At 48.4% G+C, this 20,915-nt stretch overlaps 1 protein-coding gene across 1 annotated transcript in view; it reads right to left on the reverse strand.

The window, feature by feature from the left end:
* Positions 1–20,915, reverse strand: part of MEGF6 (multiple EGF like domains 6) — a 119,948-nt gene that overhangs the window by 20,914 nt on the left and 78,119 nt on the right. Inside the window, exons 18-24 of the mRNA XM_075017981.1 lie at positions 17,460–17,585; positions 10,928–11,059; positions 9,772–9,900; positions 9,358–9,489; positions 8,231–8,359; positions 4,660–4,788; positions 1,453–1,581 (exon numbers count right to left, since the gene is read on the reverse strand). Coding sequence (XP_074874082.1) covers positions 1,453–1,581; positions 4,660–4,788; positions 8,231–8,359; positions 9,358–9,489; positions 9,772–9,900; positions 10,928–11,059; positions 17,460–17,585 — 906 coding nt within the window. The remainder of the gene's footprint in view (positions 1–1,452; positions 1,582–4,659; positions 4,789–8,230; positions 8,360–9,357; positions 9,490–9,771; positions 9,901–10,927; positions 11,060–17,459; positions 17,586–20,915) is intronic.

Genomic DNA, 20,915 nt, shown 5'->3' on the forward strand with positions numbered 1-20,915 from the left:
GCTGGAAAAGTATAACTAGTGGGGTTCCACAGGGGTCTGTTTTAGGACAGGTTCTGTTCAATATCTTCATTAACAATTTAGATATTGGCATAGAAAGTACACTTATTAAGTTTGCAGATGATACCAAGCTGGGAGGGGTTGCAACTTCTTTGGAGGATAGGGTCATAATTCAAAAGGATCTGGATAAACTGGAGAAATGGGCTGAGGCAAACAGGATGAAGTTTAATAAGGACAAATGCAAAGTGCTCCACTTAGGAAGGAACAGTCAGTGTCACACATACAGAATGGGAAAGGACTGTCTAGGAATGAGTACAGCAGAAAGGGATCTGGGGGTTATAGTGCACCACAAGTTAAATATGAGTCAACAGTGTGATGCTGTTGCAAAAAAAGCAAACATGATTCTAGGATGCATTAACAGGTGTGTTGTGAACAAGACACGAGAAGTCATTCTCCCGCTCTACTCTGCACTGGTTAGACCTCAGCTGGAGTATTGTGTCCAGTTCTGGGCACCACAGTTCAGGAAGGATGTGGAGAAATCGGAGAGGGTCCAGAGGAGAGCAACGAGAATGATCAGAGGTCTAGAGAACATGACCTATGAAGAAAGGCTGAAAGAATTGGGCTTGTTTAGTTTGGAAAAGAGAAGATTGAGGGGGGACATGATAGCAGTTTTCAGGTATCTAAAAGGGTGTCATAAGGCAGAGGGAGGGAACTTGTTCTTCCTTGCCTCTGAGGATACAGCAAGAGGCAATGGACTGAAATTGTAGCAGGGGAGGTTCAGGTTGGACATTAGGAAAAAGTTCCTAACCGTCAGGGTGATCAAACACTGGAACGAATTGCCAAGGGAGGTGGTAGAATCTCCATCACTGGAGATATTTAAGAGGAGGTTAGATAGATGGCTTTCAGGGATGGTCTAGAAAGTGCTTGGTCCTGCCATGAGGGCAGGGGGCTGGACTCGATGGCCTCTCGAGGTCCCTTCCAGTCCTACTCTTCTATGATTCTATGATTCTCCCCTCCCTGAGTGCTGGGCACCCTCCCCGCTGTCCTGAACATCTGGCCACTGTTGGAAGACGGGATACTGGGCCAGATGGACCACTGGGCTGATCCCGTACGGCTTTACTCATGTTAAGCTGCTGTTGGAGCCCAGGGAAAGCACATCACCACATGCTTAACTGCAAGCATGGGTAGCGTCCCACTGATTTGGGTTTAAGTGTTTTGCTGGATCAGGGCCAGATCCTTACTGAGGGCTAGCACATGCAGCACAAGGGGAGAAGATTTCAGCCACAATCTCGGATCAGCCCCAAGCCACCAGGGCACGCCATACAGCCAGAGGCTAGGCTGATGCAAACAACAGCTCACCCAGAGCCTTGCATTTCTTTTTCCAGTGGCTGATTTCTTCCCCCAAGACAAGGAAGAGGACAGTCTGGAACAGGCGGTGATCACACATTGTATTACCTTGCTGGCAGGTGGCTCCTGTCCATCCAGCCGCACAGAGACACTGCCCGCTAACATGGTCACAGGTGGCATCATTGAAGCAGGTGCATGCCTGACTGCAATTCTCACCATACCAGTGATCCTGACAAGCTGCAGAGAAGCAGAAGTAGAAACAACAACCAAGAAACAGGTATTAGGCCTGGCCTACAATAACCCCTGCCACTGAGCTACTTCAGCTAAGCAAATAGTGTCGCTGAAGTCGACACACTCACTGTAGCCTCTTGCAGGCAACGAGGTCAGCGAGAGCTGCTCAGCCATCAGTGCCAGCTACTCTTCTCATGTTGGTGGAGTACCAGCATAGACGGGAGAGTGCTTGGAGATCAATTTAGCATGTCTAAGCAGACACAATAAATCAATGGCTGCTGGACTGATCACTGCCACATCAATCCCAGCATAGTGGAAACAAGCCCTCAGGCCAAGTCTGCATTAAATGGGAAGGTCGAATTAAGATACACAGCTCCAGCTATATTAATTATGTAGCTGGAGTTGACATACCTTAATTTAAGCTTCTCTGCTGTCTTCCCTGCAGGAGCAAATGCTTCTGTCAACTTCCCTTGACCTCACGAGTAGCAGGCGTATCAGTACTGACAACTCACCCAGGGCACCCAGAGAGTTCGATTTTGTGCATCCCTACCAGGAACACTAATCAAACTCTGGAAGATTGATAGCAGCAGCAGCAGAATTCTTCCCCGTAATTAAGATGTGCCCTGAGTTGCACAGACTTTTGCTGATAATTCAGAAATGTAGCTGTTTGGGAGAAGACAAAGGGGACAAACCAGAAACCTTGCCAACCAAACTGTTACATGAATTTTGGGTTAACTGCCCGCTATGTCTGCTTTTGAAAAGTGTGTGTGTGTGTGTGTATGTGTGTGTAAAAACTTGTTTACAGTATCATGAGCAAATAACAGTCAGATTGTACATATGGCTACAGCTCACAAATATGTATGTTATATTTCCAGGATATTTTGAAAGTAACCCATTTGGAAGCTGTTTGCACAGACACCCCAGACCTCGCTAGGATGGGCGTAGAAACCGAGCCATTCAAAACTCTTGGAGGTAAACTGCAAAACAGACAAAATTTGCTCCCAGAATTCCCCTGAGATTTGGGCATCTGTTTCAGATAAATGCTGCACAATTCAGATCTACATAGTCTCTGAAATTCTTCAGTCTGTAAAACTGGGCTAGAAATCTTGCAAGAACAGGCCCTCTCTGAGATTCTAGGGATTTCCTGATTATAGTCATGCTAGATTCAGCACAAGAACTGCCCACTCTGGCATGTCCACACCTGGCCTGAGCTGAAATTTGGCAGCAATAGACAGATGTAAGAACAAGAAAAGCTAACTCAGCATTTCCAAGCCTTCCCGTGGGCATTGATTATAGAAAAGGGTTATGGGCCAGAGGACAGGGAAAGAGGGGGCTTATTTTTCCTAAGTCTGTTCACCCTCCCTGGTGGGCACAGCTGCTCTCAGTGGCCGCGTCTACACGTGCACGCTACTTCGAAGTAGCGGCGCCAACTTCGAAATAGCGCCCGTCACGGCTACACGTGTTGGGCGCTATTTCGAAGTTGAAATCGACGTTAGGCGGCGAGACGTCGAAGTCACTAACCCCATGAGGAGATGGGAATAGCGCCCTACTTCGAAGTTGAACGTCGAAGTAGGGCACGTGTAGACGATCTGCGTCCCGCAACATCGAAATAGCGGGGTCCGCCATGGCGGCCATCAGCTGAGGGGTTGAGAGACGCTCTCTCTCCAGCCCCTGTGGGGCTCTATGGTCACCGTGGGCAGCAGCCCTTAGCCCAGGGCATTTGGCTGCTGCTGCGGCAGCTGGGGATCCATGCCGCCGGCACAGGGTCTGCAACCAGTTGTCAGCTCTGTGGATCTTGTGTTGTTTAGTGCAACTGTGTCTGGGAGGGGCCCTTTAAGGGAGCGGCTTGCTGTTGAGTCCGCCCTGTGACCCTGTCTGCAGCTGTTCCTGGCACCCTTATTTCGATGTGTGCTACTTTGGCGTGTAGACGTTCCCTCGCAGTGCCTATTTCGATGTGGTGCTGCCCAACGTCGAAGTTGAACGTCGACGTTGCCAGCCCTGGAGGACGTGTAGACATTATTCATTGAAATAGACTATTTTGATGTCGCTACGTCGAAATAAGCTATTTTGATGTAGTGTACACGTGTAGACGTAGCCAGTGTCAGATAAAGAGCACAGCTGAAATGGAGAGAGGAGATCAAAATGGAAAAGACCACCATGCATCTGCTGAAAGTGAAAGCCATCAATACTGCAGGAGACATTGGTGTCTGAGACCTGCCTTCAAACAAGGTCTGAAAACTCCGCCTTCCTGCTACTAAAAAGACAGCAGCACTCTGAGAATGAAGGGTTTCATTATTGCAAAACATAAACAGTGTCTTTGATTATCTTGGCACAAGTGATTGCATTGACTCTTCATACCAATGTGAAGGCAACAGCAAAGCTTTGTGTGTACACAGGAAAAAAGTCTCCCCCCACTACTCTGTGTTTGTTTCACTCGCACAAGCTCTTAAAAAGCTGCTGGCACCTCATGAAAAGCTTTGAAAAAAACATTCACTAGAGTGACAAGTTCATCCTGGACAAAATCCAGGTTAAATAATTACCTTTAGCCAATCAAAACTACCGCAGCAGTTTCAACTGAATGTGGGTTTCCTAGATGGAGAGCCACTGAGCCAGATACTCAGCTGGTGCAAATCAGAGCGGGCTCATTGACCTCATTGATGTTATGCTGATTTGCACCACCTGAGATCTGGCCCGTCACCTGCACATTTCCAGATTTAAGGGCAAAACTCACCTTCAGAGCTGATCTGTATATATGGAACACTCCTTTTCAAGGGCTATTGTCTCCTGGAGCATCATCCAACAGGAGTCCCACACAACATTCAACTTCTCAATCAGCATCCACCAGCTCCTGCTGCTTACTCCCTACCTGACATCACAATCTGCCACGATAGCAATGTGGATTCAAATAGGCAGTAAATGAGATGAAAAAACTATTCTCTTTGGATCATGTGCCAAGACAGAAACAAAGGTCCTGTTGATCTGTTGCAAGTGGTTTCTGACCAGATTCATCTTAAAAGGCATCAGTGGCCAGGAAATGGGAATCCTCTACTGGGACAGCTGTAATGGTATACCCGTGGCACCTACTTTGGTTACAGCTAGGTCCAATCCAACCAGCAGGACAAATGCAACGCCCCGTCATGTGATCACACTGTGCTTCGTTCAGGCACGTGCAGGTTTTCTGACACTCCAATCCATAAAATCCCTCAGGACAGGCTGGGAAAACAGAAAAAGCCCAGAAACATTTGCACAAATGTCAGTCTGTACAGGAGGCTGGAAATCTCCCACACAATAGATCATCCTGCAAATAAGGCATTTTGCTAGGGATTTGTGGCAGGTTCACAAGTAATTTGTTTCAATCTTGCTCCATGACAGGATTCAGACTGGGAGCTCCAGGGCAATACGAGCTCCACGACATGAAAGGCGAGGGCTGGGTGTTCAGCGGACCTGGGTCAATGACCAAGAATATCCTGTCAAAGGTTATTTTCTACATTGATAAACTATATTACCCAGTACAGTATCCGAGACTTAAGCCATGCTGACTGGGTAAAGCAGAGGACTGGGAATTCCGATTTTTCGGGTTTTTTCCTTATTAACTATGGGTGAGCCACACAAAGGCCATTTAAGGGTTAAGTGGTGCACAGATCTTCTCCTACCTCTTTGCATAGGGGTGATTTTGGCCTTCAGATCTTGAAGGAGTCATTTATCCCCTCCGTGCCCCCATATCCCCACTGATATAAGATGGAGACTGCGGGCTTGTCTACACACACACACAGTTCACAGCAAGCTGGGATGCGAATTTACCACACACTCACTTGCTGACTATCTGTGTGGGCCCTGCTGATTGGCAAGAACACCTCCCTAGTGAGGTGCTTTTTAGCCAGTGTGCTGTGACACACTGTCATGCCATGAGAACTGTCTAAGTGTGCAGTGAAATTGTATCAATTTCCCCTCATGGCTCTTTGCAGAGCCACTGTGGGGGTGGGGCAGGAATTGATGACCCTAAGCCAGCTGGAGCTCAAGCAGCAAGGCTGCCTGAGTCCCAGCTGGCACAGGGTTGGTCAAATTTCCCTCACAGTGGCTCTCTGCACAGCCACCATAAGGGGACAGGCCAACCCCGCAGGACCCTGTTCACACTGGGTGGCAGCTAAAATGCTGCTGCCGAGGTCAAAAGAGCTGGCGGGGAGTCCTCCCCGCTTCCCCCACTGCTGTGGCAAGCAGGGAGGGAGGGAGGCCGGGAGCCTGGTTTAAATGGCACATCCCAACTCCAATGGGCTGGAGGGGCAACCCCCTCCTCAACTTGCCCACCTTTTTGAACAACGACAGGCCCAGGTTTCCCACTAACCTGGTAAGATGCTATTTACTCTACCTTGCACTTTGCTCTGATCCACTGAATTTCAATTATCAGTTCAATAATTTAATAAAAATTATACTTGTAAAAATATTATTACCAATATGAAGTTCATAATGTGAAAAGGCAAAATTCAGATGCGTGAAGTGAATGCTGCATGTGGAACAGATTTAGGGCTATGACTAGTTAGAAATAGCTGAGCAGAGCAGATTTTGAAAATGTGCCTGTGCTCACTGTCAGAGATGGTGTATCCTGTGGTGGATCTGAAACGTGAATGAACTTGACCCTTCTGTAGCTTGTTGTATGGACTAATATGTGGCAAACCTCTCTAGTAAGGACATAACCGTAATAAATGCAAGTAAATACGACATTGAAGAGCAACCGATTCAGCTGACAAATGTGGGTGTGCTGTGGAACTGCTTGCCTCATTGTAGCACGCTATGTTACTCAGAAGGCTGGGAACCACTGCCCTAGTGTACTCTATCTACTCCACTTCCAAGTGGTGTCCACCAGAGCACAGCGAGGTGGTTGTTAGTGCGCCTCAGCAGGGTCCCCATGGACTGCACAGCACAGACTCACACCGCACATGCTGCAAGCTAAGTGGCTGTGTGGACAAGCTCTAATACAGACCGGGGGAAAGGGGGAGGCTTCATTCCTTCATGTTTGTAACCTGCCTGGAGATCCTGGGGTGCAGCTGTGCTGTCAGTACAGAGTTGTACAGCACTGTGGTTACAAAGAGGGCAGGAAGCCCTGCAGAATGCTTGTTCCTGTGCTTTATCCCATCTTGTTTTCTGTTCTAGGAGAACTGCACACAGCCTCTTCCGACCTTCCTCCTGTGTGTGTGGGGCTCCAGTCAGAGTCAGGGCACAGCAAAGCACTTGTCTCAGGGACTAATCGTCTTTTCCCTTTGGTGGAGAAACGGGCTTCCACTGTCTGCGCTCCAGGGCTAGGTGGTGCCTGCAGACTAAGTACTCACCTTCTCCTGGTCCCCACCCCCAACATAAATCTATCAAGGCAGCTGTCAGCTCTTGGTGGTTCCTATTGTTTTCTGAGCTGGGTGGGGGTCTTCCAGCCTTCTCCACAGGGGGTCCTGTCACAGTAGTAACACGACAGGGCTTACTTCCTGGTCTGTATGGAAATGGCCTCTTCAGGGTCTTGCTCACCTCAGCAGGGAGCTTATTTTACTGATTTGGTTTTCTCCATATAAGACACACGTTGCTAGGCTTGCTGAAGATGGCTGCTCGCCGGGTGTGGAACCAGGGGCCACACTGGGGCCCAGGTGTGTGACTAACAAGAACAGTGATGTGGGGGTATTACCTGCAGCCTCAGTGATCCCCCAGATTAGGACTTGGGCCCTTGGGAGCTGACATACATGCTGGCGTCAGTCTGAATCTTTGACACATCTCAAAGGGCCATTCAAAACAGCGGATTCTTCTGATTAGTGAGTTGTTTTACAAATACATCAACGGACATTAAGTCTGTGGGGTTTAACCACCATAATTAGAAGCTTTGGACCAGTAATCGGCTAGTAATACTAAGGCAGCCTAAAGGTCCTAACCAGTGACTGGAATCTTGTTGTACAAGGACATAATGACAAAAATGGTTCCTGCCCCAAGGTGCTCACAGCTCAAGGCAGGACTTTTCAAACATTCATAATTTAGATGGGAGTGGTCCTGCTTTCAGCAGGGGGTTGGACTAGATGAGCTTCTGAGAGCTCTTGTAACCCTAATCTTCCATGATTCTGCGATCAGCTTGATTTGGATAAATACCCCCACAGTACCTACCCCGCGTGGAGTGGGATACCTTGCTGTGAGATTGCTTAGACCAAGTTGGAGATCAGATGAGAGCAGTCTTTTATTAGCCCTTTCAGTCATAGTGGGACCCAGGAAGTACAGTGCTACCCTTTTCAAATGCATGCACTATGCCAAAATCCAATAGCCTTTACCATGTCAGAAAGGGACAGCTCAGTGGTTTGAGCATTGGCCTGCTAAGCCCAGGGTTGTAAGCTCAATCCTTCAGGAGGCCATTTATGGGTCTAGAGCAAACAGATTTAAAAACCAAAACTGCTGCTGGGGATGATGCTTGGTCCTGCCCTGAGGGCAGAGGACTGGATTCACTGACCTTCCAAGGTCCCTTCTAGCTCTATGAGATGTGTACCATACCCACAGGTGTGCAAAGAGGGAGGCTGTGTTGTGGATGAACCTGCTATCTCCACAGCTCTGCTGAGTGCTTCTTGCCAACACTTCCCATAGGTCAAATCTCAGCGATACGAAGACTCCAGGTTCTTTTTATCTCTGGGGTACTCACCACGCTCACAGAACGTCCCGCTCCAGCCAGGGCTGCAAGTGCATGCCCCACTGACATGGTCACAGACTGCTCCATTGTCGCACTGACACCGGTGTCGACAGCTTAGCCCAAACCATCCTTCAGGACACTCTAGCAAATACAAGACAACCAGCATTGACTGGAGTATCCTTCCCATTAGAGTCACTTACAGGGGCTAAGCTAGTCCTCTGCTGCACACCCTGCTCAGGGAGGACAGCAGTGAATGAAAACAGGGCTATATGATAGCTGTTTGCTTGGAGTGGGCAGGTGGTCTCTGCTCCAAAACTTAGGGAACGTGTCCATGTTGCCAAACCACCAACTGTGACTGGCACACAGTGGTAGAACCTCAGAATTACCAGCACCTCAGGAATGGAAATTATCCATAACTCTTTGTGGTTCTTTCAAAAGTTTACAACAAAACACTGACTTAATACTGCTTTGAAACTTTGCTATACCGAAGAAAATGGCTGCTTTTAACTATCTTACTTTAACTGAAACAAGCACTAAAACAGTTTCTTTACCTTGTCAAAACTTTGCTTTACAACTTTCCACTATTTTCTGGTATTTACATGTAACGCCAACAGACCTGGGTTTCCGGCACCAGGGCTAGAACCTGCGAGCATAGGGTCTAAAGCTCTGCATTCTACCATGTGAGCTAAAGGCCAGCCAGCTCTCAACTGGGGCTGTAGAGCAGAGACTTCACTCACCCCAGATGAGGGCTCACTACCTCTGGGCACTATATAGGTTTAACACAACATTGCACGGTATTTGCTTTTCTTTCATCTCTGTTGACTGACTGTGGATCTGGGTTGCAAATGAAGGATGTGGTTAACTGATCAGTCACTAACTCTGGTGTTCGTATCTTTGAGATTCTACTATATCAGCAAAGAAACTGGGCATGGGAAAAGAACGAGCCCCACCTCCAACCACGGTATCATGACAGAGAAGGTTTGCCTTGCTGCTATCTGCTCTTTAACCATGGGGGATAAGCAGAGATTTTCACTCAGAAGGGCTGCCAGGCCAGCACATTTCCCCCTACCATCAAAGCTGATAGTTTAGCTTGGTTGAGCACTCCAGCCTGGAATCCAAGGGTAAATGACAACACTCACTCTGATCACAGTTCGGACCAGTATAGCCAGCTTCACAAACGCACAGTCCTGTCCTCAAATTGCAGCTTCCATCGCTGTTGCTGCAGTTGCACGTGTTAGCACAATCTGGGCCCCAGTGGCCAGCGTCACAAGCTGAAACAGAGGGGAGACCATGCCCTGAATGGCAATGCCCAGCCCCACCTCAGCTAGGTGAAGACAAGGGGTAGAAGCAGCTCTTCTCTTCTCTGTGTGTGCAGACAGAAGCACCACAAAGAAACTGGAAGGGGAGCGTGAGGGCAGGGCAGGTAGGCAGAGGGGAAATGAGAGGTTCTCTGACAGAAACAGCACAGCCAGAACGCAGACAGATGAGACAGAACACAGACAGCTCAGTGGCTCCCCCGAGGAGAGGTACTCTGCGCACAAAAGGCCCCCTACCTCTCCTGCAGTTATCCCCAGTCCAGCCAGGTGCACAGCTACATTTCCCCGTCACTGGGTGACAGTCTCCATCATTCCCACAGCTGCACCGCATCTGGCAGCCTGGCCCAAACCAGCCAGCTGGACACACTGAAAGGGAAGAGACATATTAAGAGCAAACTGCTGCTATGGCAAGGGTGTGGTGGTTCTGTTTCTGACACACCACATGTGTGTGTTACACAGCCTGATTACCAGCCTGGGTGTAGAGAAGGGCCATTTGCATTGTTCCCAGAAACATGTTCTAAAAATCCTGTTTGCCTGAGCTCAGCTGTTCCCTCCTGGGCTGACCAGACCCAGAAACCTGCCCAAAGGAGCTGCTCTCCTGTCCATATGTTGGGGAAAGAAGAGTAATTTGGCCACTTACCCGTGAACAGCCTGACTTTAGGTCCAGACCACTTGTCAGATCACAGAAGGGGTGCCTAAGCAGAGCAAGAGGACCTAGGAACTCTGGGCCAGCTGCCTAACCCCTGGGTGCCTTGGTTTCCAGGGCTAACTTACATTTAACATTTAGCGACCTGAGAAATGCCCCTCCTCCCTCCCACCCCTGGGGGCAATGTGGCTCTGCCAATCTCACACCCAGTGCAGATGTCGATAGAAGCTGCCATCACCAGAAAAACCCCTTCTGTTGCTGTAGCAGCATTTCCCCATGTGATCATCCCAGCACAACTATGGCACCACAGTGACACTGGTATGACCCCCGTATCACTGGCATGTTCCCTATATGGGACTCCAGGTAGCTCCCAGGGAGTTGTGAGGATAAAGAGAATGCATGGCACTCCAGGACGAACAGTGCCCAGCTCCATTTCTCATTTACCCCAGGGGAAGGGGATATGCCAGGCCTTTCCTGTAGGTATCCTAGTTATCACCACTGATGTGCATTCGCAGAGACACTGAACAAATCCAGCCTAATGGCCCCACTTATCATTAACGTTCCCTCTAATTTTTCCATGCATGTGTGGATTAAATTTTGTTATATGCACTGACGAATGCATGGACATGCACCACCAGTAGAAACACATGCTATGCTGCTGTGGGCACACTAGTAATCAGCTGGGCCACATTTGAAACTCTGCTGGGTAGCTGCCCAAGTGCTCATCTTACAGGGAACACTGCTTACCATCCTGGCAGCGACTACCAAAGTATCCCGGTGGACAGAGGCAGGTCCCCGAGGCAGGGTCACAGCGAGCATCATTCTCACACTCTGGGCAGATCTCCTGGCAGCCCACTCCCCAGCGGCCATCCGGGCAAGCTGCAGCACACACAGAGACAGATGCCAGAGGAATTTCTACTTGTTACTTCAAAGACCAGTTAGCGCTTGAGAAAAGGAGCTAGCTGCAGAGCCCTGGAGGACGACAAGCTCTGCTTATCCTCAGAGCAGGTGTGCTACAGGCAGAGAGACAGGGCAAGCCTCCCCCACACTGCCCAGCCAGCCAGCATACCACCACAACCCACCCAGACAGGCCATTTCTAGGGATGGGCTCCATTCTGCTGAGAGCATTAATAAGGTGGAAATTAGCACCAATGGCAATGCAGACACCTCTCCACTAGGAAGCGGCGTAAGACCACCATGCTACTCACTCTCCCTGTGGTTGTTATTGCTGCTCGTCACATCAGGGTCTGGGAGTAGTAAAAGCCAGGAACCAAAGAGGCTGCAAAAACTCTGAAGTTTTCTGATCTATCCTTCCCCCTCTTCTCTCTCCCACTGGCCCATATTCCAGGACAGAAACTCACCCTAAGGTAAATGCTGTCAGAGAGTGCATTGCTTTGTTTACACTCACCAGGAAGTTTAATTATTAGGATCTCCTAGGAATCAAGCTTTTCTCCCTGTATTCTGGATTTGAGAAAACTGAATGAACATAAAATAAGCAAAACAAGAAAAAAGCAATTCTCCTTGGTATGCTTCCTGCGCCTGTAATCAGAGCTAAACAAAACCCTTCTCCAGGAAAGGGAGGGAAGCTAATGACATTGCAAAGACAGCTCAAGTCACATAGTTAAACTTAACAAGCCCTTTGTTCCCCCATCAGGCAATCTTTCCAGGAGTTTGAACAATGTGAATGTAATGCTGCATGAGCTGGGAAATCTGTGTCTTCAACTCAAGAGCATTTTTTCAAATATTACAGCACTGGGGTGCTTGCAAGCCCTGGGCACCTTGCCACAGAGCCATTTAAAAGGAACTGGAGAGAAAGATTTATTTTATTGTTTCTATATGACTTAAGTGAGGCCCATGCTCTCGTGAGTCAAACTTCTTCTCTTGCAATGTGTGGTGCTGGGGGACGGATTTACATGCATCTCAGCTGCTGGGGCTAGTTATCTTTATGATAACAAAGTCTCTAGGAATGCAATCATTCTGCACCAGACCTGTCTCTTTGGAATGCTGTTCCTTTGGCAGCCAAAAAGTTCTCTCTGTTTCACTCATTTTAGGGATGCTGCACTGTCCCCTACTGGGAGTGAAAACAGGCACGTTGTCTCAATGAACTAAAAGACGCCGCCTGCCCCCAGAAATGCTATTAATTCCTGAGGCGATTTTCTGAGCCTGCTGGGCATCTTACGTGCATTGGCAGGTTCCGTTTGTTTTCTTTACCTGAGTTTTTGTTTATTTTCTTCTGATATTCTGGATGAAAAATGAGCCACAAGAATGTCAGCAAAGCAACATTGCTGGGGGTTTCAAATAGTGCTGCTTTAGAAACAGCAATTCATCCAGTGCCAATTTAGAGTGAAACAAAATGCTGGCCTTACTAAGGTCAAACAGGTTGGGCCAAGTTTCTTCTAACCAATTGGAGGCACCAGATACAGTACGACTCCGAAATGTGCGTGTATTGGGTTAATGCAACTGCCACCTCTTCCTGCTCCTGTCAGGGACAGCAGCTGAGAGTCAGGCTGCCAGCCCTGACAGGAGCAGGAAAGCTCCAAGAAGTGGAGGGGAGCTAGGAGCCAGGCTGCCCCTGGCTCCCAGCTCCCCTCCACTGGCTGGAATCAGGAAACTGACCAAGGCTGCTGCCTTGGTTAGTTTCCCCTCTCTGAAAGTTGCAGGAGCCAGGAGCCACTCTGGGAGCCAGGAAACTGACCAGCCTTGGTGGGCTGGTCAGTTTCCTGGCTCCTGCAAGCCCAGGGGCACCGAGAACCAGCAGCAGCCTGGTTTCTGTCTCCCCCAACTTGCACAAATATTTGAGTTACATGAGGGTTGCAGAAACGCAACTCCCATGTAACTCGAGGGTTTACTGTAACCCAAAGCACTCTGCTGAGGAAGGAGCTGAATATGCACAACTCTCTGACTGTGTATACAGGCAGCTGAAACCCATCGAATATGCAAGGGACATGCAGGGTATGTCTACGCTACTGGCTGGCTGGCGGGGCAGCGATCGAACCATCAAGGGTTGATTTACTGAGTCTAACACAGACATGATATATTAACTGATGATTTTTCTCAGCATTGATTCCTGTACTCCACCTTGATGGGAGAGTGTCTCCTGTTAATACATTGCAGGGAAGACACTGCAGTATCTACATTTACGTACGTTGACTTCTGCTGCTATTCATGTTACCTAAATTGTTTAGATTAGATCTATCACCCTGGAAGTGTGGAACAGCCCACAGTAAAGTATGCCAGCTGCTCACTGACATTAAAAAGGGCCTGATCCTGCATGACATTGCTTTCCATCCATTCTCACAGGGTTCAATGGGAACCAATGGTGCTCAGCACTCCCCACAACAGTATCCTAAAATTCTAAGAACTATTTGCTTTTGCTGTGGATTGAGACGGGTTTGCTTTCTTGCCTGCTTTATGCAATCATCACTGCAAGAGATGTGACTCGCAGATTTGGGATCTCTAAAGGAAAAGGACTACACCTTTTTCTGGCAGGGTAAAGCCCAAAAAGAACCCAGAGAGCATGGTGTTGGCTTTGCTGTCAGAAACACCCTTCTACAAATGGTGGAATTAGTCACGGGCGGATCAGAAAGACTTCTTCGGATCACGCTTCAAACTTGCGCCGGTCCCGTCCACCTGATCAGCGCTTATGCTCCAACCCTGTATGCCACACCAGAAGTAAAAGACAAGTTCTATGACGTGCTTAGTGCTGCTGTAGCGCAAATACCTGCTCGTGAACAACTGTACATCTTGGGTGACTTCAATGCAAGAGTTGGAGCTGATTGGGCCTCATGGCCTTCCTGCTTAGGACACTTCGGTGTGGGAAAAATGAATGACACTGGACAGCGTCTCCTTGAACTGTGCACGTACCACAATCTGTGCATCACAAACACATTCTTCCAAACGAAGCCACAGCACAGAGTGTCGTGGAGACACCCACGCTTGAAGCACTGGCATCAACTAGACGTGGTCATTGCTAGGCGTAATAACCTCAGAAACATCCTTCTGACACGCAGCTATCATAGTGCTGACTGTGATACAGATCACTTGCAAGTTTGCTCCAAGCTCAAGCTGAGACCCAAGAAGCTGTACCGCTCTAAACCTGCTGGCAGGCCCCGCACTGACGACAGAAAGATGGCAAACTCGGAGAAAGCTGAAAAGTTCAGAGAGACCCTCCAGGAAAATCTGCGCAGTGGCCCTGGGGGCGCCGATGTGACATCCAAATGGCAACATCTGAGGGATACAGTTTACAACACGGCCTTGTCGGTGTTTGGAAGAAGAGTTAGAAACACGAATGACTGGTTTGAAGCTAACTCCGATGAGATGATTCCAGTCATTGAAAAGAAGCGCGCTGCACTGCTGGAGTACAAACGCTCACCGAGTCAGAGTACCTAGCAAGCACTTAGAGAGGGCCAGAAGAACAGTACAGCAGACAGCCAGGCGCTGTGCCAACAACCACTGGCTCCAGCTATGCAGCAGCATCCAGACCTGTGCTGACTTTGGTAATGTCAGAGGAATGTACAAGGGTATGCAGAAGGCATTAGGACCCACCCAGAACAAGATGGCACCTTTGAAATCCAAATCTGATGAAGTCATCGCTGACAAAGCCCAACAGATGGAGCGCTGGGTTGAGCACTACTCCGAGCTGTACTCACGTGAAAACGTTGTGGTTGACACAGCCCTCAATGCCGTCGAGCTCCTACCAGTAATGGACGACCTGGATCAGGAACCAACTGTGGATGAACTGAAGACAGCCATCGACAGCATTGCAGCAGGAAAGGCCCCTGGCCAGGATGGTACCACCAGAGGTAATCAAGTGCGCCACGGACACACTCCTGGAACCCCTACATGAGCTACTGTGCCTGTGCTGGAAAGAGGGAGAGGTTCCACAGGATATGCGTGATGCTAACATTGTAACGTTGTATAAGAACAAAGGAGACAGAAGCGATTGCAACAACTACCATGGAATCTCCCTCCTAAGCATCAGTGGTAAACTGTTCGCTCGCATCATCCTTGGCAGACTCCAGAAGATTGCTGAGAGGGTGTGCCCCGAATCGCAGTGCGGATTCCGCGCACAGAGGTCTACCGTTGACATGGTCTTCTCTCTAAGGCAGCTGCAGGAGAAATGGGGAGCAGAGGAAGCCACTCTACATAGCCTTCATCGACCTGACCAAGGCCTTTGACTTGGTCAGCAGGGATGGTCTGTTCAAACTGCTCCACAAGATAGGCTGTCCTCCATGGTTACTCAAGATGATCCAGTCATTCCACGAAGACATGAGAGGAACCATCCAATATGACGGCGCTTTATCGGATGCTTTCAGAATCAGGAGCAGCGTCAAACAAGTATGCGTGCTTGCTCCGACATTGTTCGGGATCTTCTTCGCACTCCTCCTGAAGCATGCCTTTGGATCTTCAACAGAGGGCATTGTGCTGCACACAAGATCTGATGGGAAACTGTTTAATCTTGCAAGGCTGAAAGCTAAGTCTAAGGTGCGGGAAGTCCTCATCAGAGACATGCTGTTCGCAGACGATGCTGCTGTAGTGTCTCACACAGAAGACCAGCTTCAAAAACTGCTGGATCAGTTCTCCAAAGCATGCAAGGACTCTGGGCTTACCATAAGCCTAAAGAAGACAAACGTACTCGGTCAGGATGTTGCTGAATCCCCATCAATCAGCACTGACAACTATACGTTAGAGGTCGTCCACAAGTTCGTTTACCTCAGGTCCACCATCACTGACACCCTGTCGTTGGACACTGAGCTAAATAGGAGGATCGGAAAAGCGGCCACAACTCTGTCCAGACTCAGCAAGAGAGTGTGGAATAACAACAAGCTGTACACTCACACCAAAATGCAAGTCTACAGAGCCTGCATCCTCAGCACCCTCCTTTATGGCAGCGAGACTTGGACCCTGTATGCCTGCCAGGAAAAGAGGCTGAACGTCTTCCACTTGCGCTGCCTCAGGCACATCCTTGGAATATCATGGAAGGACAGAGTGACCAACACCGCTGTCCTCGAGCAAGCTGGAATCCCAACCATGCACACCCTCCTCAGGCAGCATCAGCTCCACTGGCTTGGCCACGTCCACAGGATGAATGATGGAAGGATTCCAAAAGACATCCTGGATGGTGAGCTAGCCTCTGGCAAAAGACCTCCCGGACGCCCCCAGTTGTGCTACAAAGATGTCTGCAAGAGAGACCTCAGAGAGGTAAACATCGAGCTGGACAACTGGGAAGAACTAGCAGATGACCGCAGCAGATGGAGGCAGGGGTTACACAAGGGCCTTCAGAAGGGCGAGATGAGGATCAGACAGCTAGCAGAGGAGAAGCGAGCACCCAGAAAGCACAATAAGGACTTGCCAGACACCCACCACATCTGCAAGAGATGCAGCAAGGACTGTCACTCTCGTGTGGGTCTTCATAGTCACAGTAGACGCTGTAAATGAAGTCCTCAACTGAAACTATAAAGGGCACGATCCATAGTCTATGCAGACTGAAGGATGCCTACTATGCAAGCATGTAATTCTTCCTCCAGTATTTGCCCAAGTGCTTTACAATGTGTTCATGCCTCTTGATCTTATAATTACTCCAGGGGGATTCTGACCTGCTCCTCCGTAAGAAAACATAATTGCGTCTGCAGTTATGCAATTTGGTTTCCCATTGCTAGACAGAGTTCTTGCTCACCATTCCCAAGATTTGCATTCAATTTAAAAAAGGAGCCAAGAAGCACAGAAGTGCAAAAGTAGAATCGAATACCCTTGTTCAAATGATACCAAAGCCACGCCAAGGACGGGGAGGAACTATTAAGTGTCGTACTCATGTGTCTTCTATTTCTCAGTTAAGCTATTAGAACTAAAACATTGCAAGATGACTAATATCTTCCAGCTGCTGTATTGAACTTTTTTTATTTAGGGACCTCTGGTCTCCCAGCCATTAAAGGATATGGTGAGGATGATTAAAAATAAATAAATGAATAATAAACCACATCTGAAAAGAAGAATTCCTTTGACTGCATTAATGGGAAAAGCCTGTTCACTTTTAATTCCTTGTGCCATTTATCACCTGCTTACACTTCATTCAGCTTGGACAATGGGCGTCGCCGAGCCAGTTTAATTGGCAGAGTCTCGTACGCTTGCAGCACGCTGCTTTATTTTACTTCCATACAATCTATTTGCAGGAGGTTTTCTAAAACCTCCTTAATTTAACAAAAGAATAAGAACCCCCCCCCCCCCAGTGGTCACTTTAACTTTACCCCCATTAGCCCAAGCACACCCCTAGCCTTCTCACCTCTGCCACAGTCAAGTCCAGTCCTGCCAGGCAAACAGATGCACTTCCCAGTGAGCCGATCGCAGGGAGAGCCATCACAGGAACAGGATTGTAAACAGTTAACCCCAAACTTCCCTTCTGGACACTCTGCAGTTAACATAATGGAGGAGATATCACAGCAATTTTCAAAAGGTGTTCAGCCAATCACAGCTCAGCTCCTTCAAGCCATCCCAAAGGAGATACCTCTTCCCCTGACTCTGTGCGCCAAATTAGGGCTGCTTCCTGGTGCATGCGTCAGAAGGGGAGAGAGAAAATGGCCCCCTCAGGTGGAAATGGAGCGTAACTAGACCGTTTAGTACGGAGGAGGGGGTTGTGGCTTGAACTTGGGACCAGACACTGCTGCTGCCAATGCATGCCCTGCTCAGTTATCTGACCTCACGACCAGGCCCTCCCCTAAGGAGACCAGCCTTGCACTCTGTTTTCAGGCCTCACGCATCCTACCCCCAGCGGAGATCCCTGACAAAGTGATAACACAAACATTTGACAGCACCACGCTTTTTTTTCCATTTGAAAATAGCTCGCTCTCTTGCTGCCGGCCCTTTCACCATACACCGCATCATACAGCAATGAGAGCTCATGTATTCAGTACCTAGCATTAAGGTCAAACTGTCCTCCCATCCTGCCAATGGCTGATTGCCAGGAATGTTACTCTGCAAAGAGTCCTTATCAGAGGTACTCCCCTCCATAGGCAGGGGCTGGTATCAACCAAGAGCTGCCAGATTTTAGCACCTCTAGTGGACTTCCACCAAAATTCGGCATTGTCTGTAAACAAACCCACATGAAACAACTGAGGATGTCAGGTCAGTGGCTCCCTTGTACTGAAATGCAACGACCAATTTTCTGGGTCCTGGTTTCTGTCTGTCAAATTCATCTTAATGTTCTGAGAAGCTAAAGGAGAGTTCCTCCCAGAAAGCAAAACCAAACCAAACCACCACAAATCAGGAAGCTCTTCACATGGCTGACTTCTGCTGTGCTCCCACACCAATTAAGGAGAATACTTCTGTTTGGGTCAGGGGGTTCCTGCATCCACTGTACAGTCATCAACATTCATTTCTCGTATCAGTCTCATCAGCTAAATGATTGTGGCGGCCTCATGATATAGCTGCAGGATACAACAGGAGGGCAGTCCCATGCAAGAAGCAGCCATGTTTTTACTGAGTCACACGTAAAACGGGCACATTGTTGATGCGCACACAGACACTGCTGACGTCAATTAACCATGAGCAAGTGCTGTGAGGAGCAGTGCTAAGAAGCTTCATAACTGACCAGCGCAGCCGACAGACTTCACTGGCCCCTGGAGGGCCTGGCCCCAGGCCTCCAGAAGGGGCACGGCCTCAAGTGGAATGGGTGGAGCTGGAAGCTAAGCTCCCAGAGCCAGCCCTCAGCACCTTCCAGGCTGAGCAGCACTTCCTCCAGTGAGCCCTTCAACATGGTCTGGTGTGCTCTGCCCAGCACCGAGGTCTGTGGCTGCTCCTGTTGCCCCTCTAGTGGCAGTGGTGGACCAAAGCCTTGGGCCCTTTTAAACCACTGGACTGGGGTAGCTGCACCTGCAGTCAGCTACCTGTAACTACCTGCCATGTCCATCTAAGGTACAGGATCGGCTTTCAACACCTCTACACATCTGACCTTCCATCCACTAGAGGGCAGATATGTACGCACCTACATGGCAGAACGTTATTTTTAAATGAGTCAAACCTCTGCTCTCCCTAACCCCTTTATTTATTTATTTATTTAGCATAGCCCTGGGATCCAAACCCCCTCAACATGCTAAGATGGATGTTCTCAGACATTATGGAGTCAAAGTGTTAAGAAACAGCGCTGCCGACAGTGGATAATTTAATGCAAAACAAGAGAGAGACTTGTCATGCCCAAGAGGAATGCAGAGTTTTCATTTCTTTTGCTCACTGTGCGAAGTTGAAGATGATTTGCAAAAGCCAGACTTTGTTTTTCACACAGCATAATCTGGTTTAGTATTTAAACCGCACAGAGACCGAATGCCTCAAAGTCAAAGATCCTTACATCCTATTTGAATCTCTGAGGAGAGCTCCATGCTCAGTGCATTTCTGTTCATACACCCCAGAGTTTCGTTAGACTCAGGCAGTGAAAGACACTGACACTCACAAACGGTGAAGGAGGAGAAGCACACCAGTTCTGAGATTTAAAGGGACACTGCAGAGTTTTCTGGTGTTTGTCTTCTTTGCTAATTGAGGGCAGATGTTCGTCTTCACTCTTTAATAGTTTCCAGAACCAAAGAAATGTCAAGAGCCCGCTATTCCTATCAAAATATTTGTGTTATTTCCTGTGACTCTTCCCAGAGGACTCTGGCTCCTTCCTTATTCTTTAAAAAAGCACCTTCTGACTGAAATCTCCAGCCTCTGAACTAGCTCAAGGGCTCCAGATATAGTGCATTTCTGAGCCACATGTAAGCTCTGAGCCCGACAGTGACCTTAGGAAGGACTCCTGCTTCCCAGGTGAGTGGAAGCTCGGAACTCTGTTATGAAGCACAAACTTTGTAAATGATCCCTGCATCTCCTCCGGCAGATTTCTGAAACTCTCTAAGATTTGGCAAGGAGGGCAGCATATAGGAGTCTCGGAGAAAGAGGGCACAAACTTCAGGAGAATAATGCCTGACCGGCATGGAAAGAATTACTAAGGAAAGTCAGTGGCATTTGCACGTGGTCAGTCCCACAGGCATAATGTTGGTCCTGACGGGAAATATAAACATGAGTCTAAATCTCAGGCCATGCTGGACAATACCCACAGGGTTCAACAGTTCAGTACAGACCTGCAACCTAAAGATCAGACTTTTACACAAAAAGGGGCCAGCTGCAAAGCTTGTATTCAGCCTTCCTAAAGTTTGGAGGTGTGCTCAGCTCCAGGGTTTAGCCCAACTTTCTAAAGCTTTATTTGGCATCTGGAAATCTGACACACCTGGGCCTAATATTTCAAGGGCCTCCTGCTTACAATCAGAACTAAATTAACCCCACATGAGCAACTTTTCTTACTGCACTATGGCATAGCCATTACCACACCTCAATAGCACCAGGAAGCACATGACAGTGAAAACAATTGGGGGGAGGGGAAATAGGAGAAAAGAACTTCTATTACCTTTAAAAAAAAAATCAGTTTGAGCTGGTTGAAGTGACAGGCAAAAGAGTGCGTGGGCTGGGGTATTTCATATCCCCTGTCTCTTTCTGCACCACTGTATTACACAAACACAAAATTAAGCCACAGAGCTTGTTGTTAGGAAGGTATTCATGTCAGGAGAGCCCATGCATTGCAAGCACAGAACCAAAGCTGATCTATAGCACTTATTTACTGTCCTTGGCTTTTCATGGGGATGTAGGATTGATACAGAAGCAAACACTTTGACTTGTTCTACTGGAATATATTGTTGGTGAAAATGTACAGCTTTTG

This window comes from Carettochelys insculpta, chromosome 23 (assembly GCF_033958435.1).
Source record: "Carettochelys insculpta isolate YL-2023 chromosome 23, ASM3395843v1, whole genome shotgun sequence".
NCBI classification, from domain to species: Eukaryota; Metazoa; Chordata; order Testudines; family Carettochelyidae; genus Carettochelys; species Carettochelys insculpta.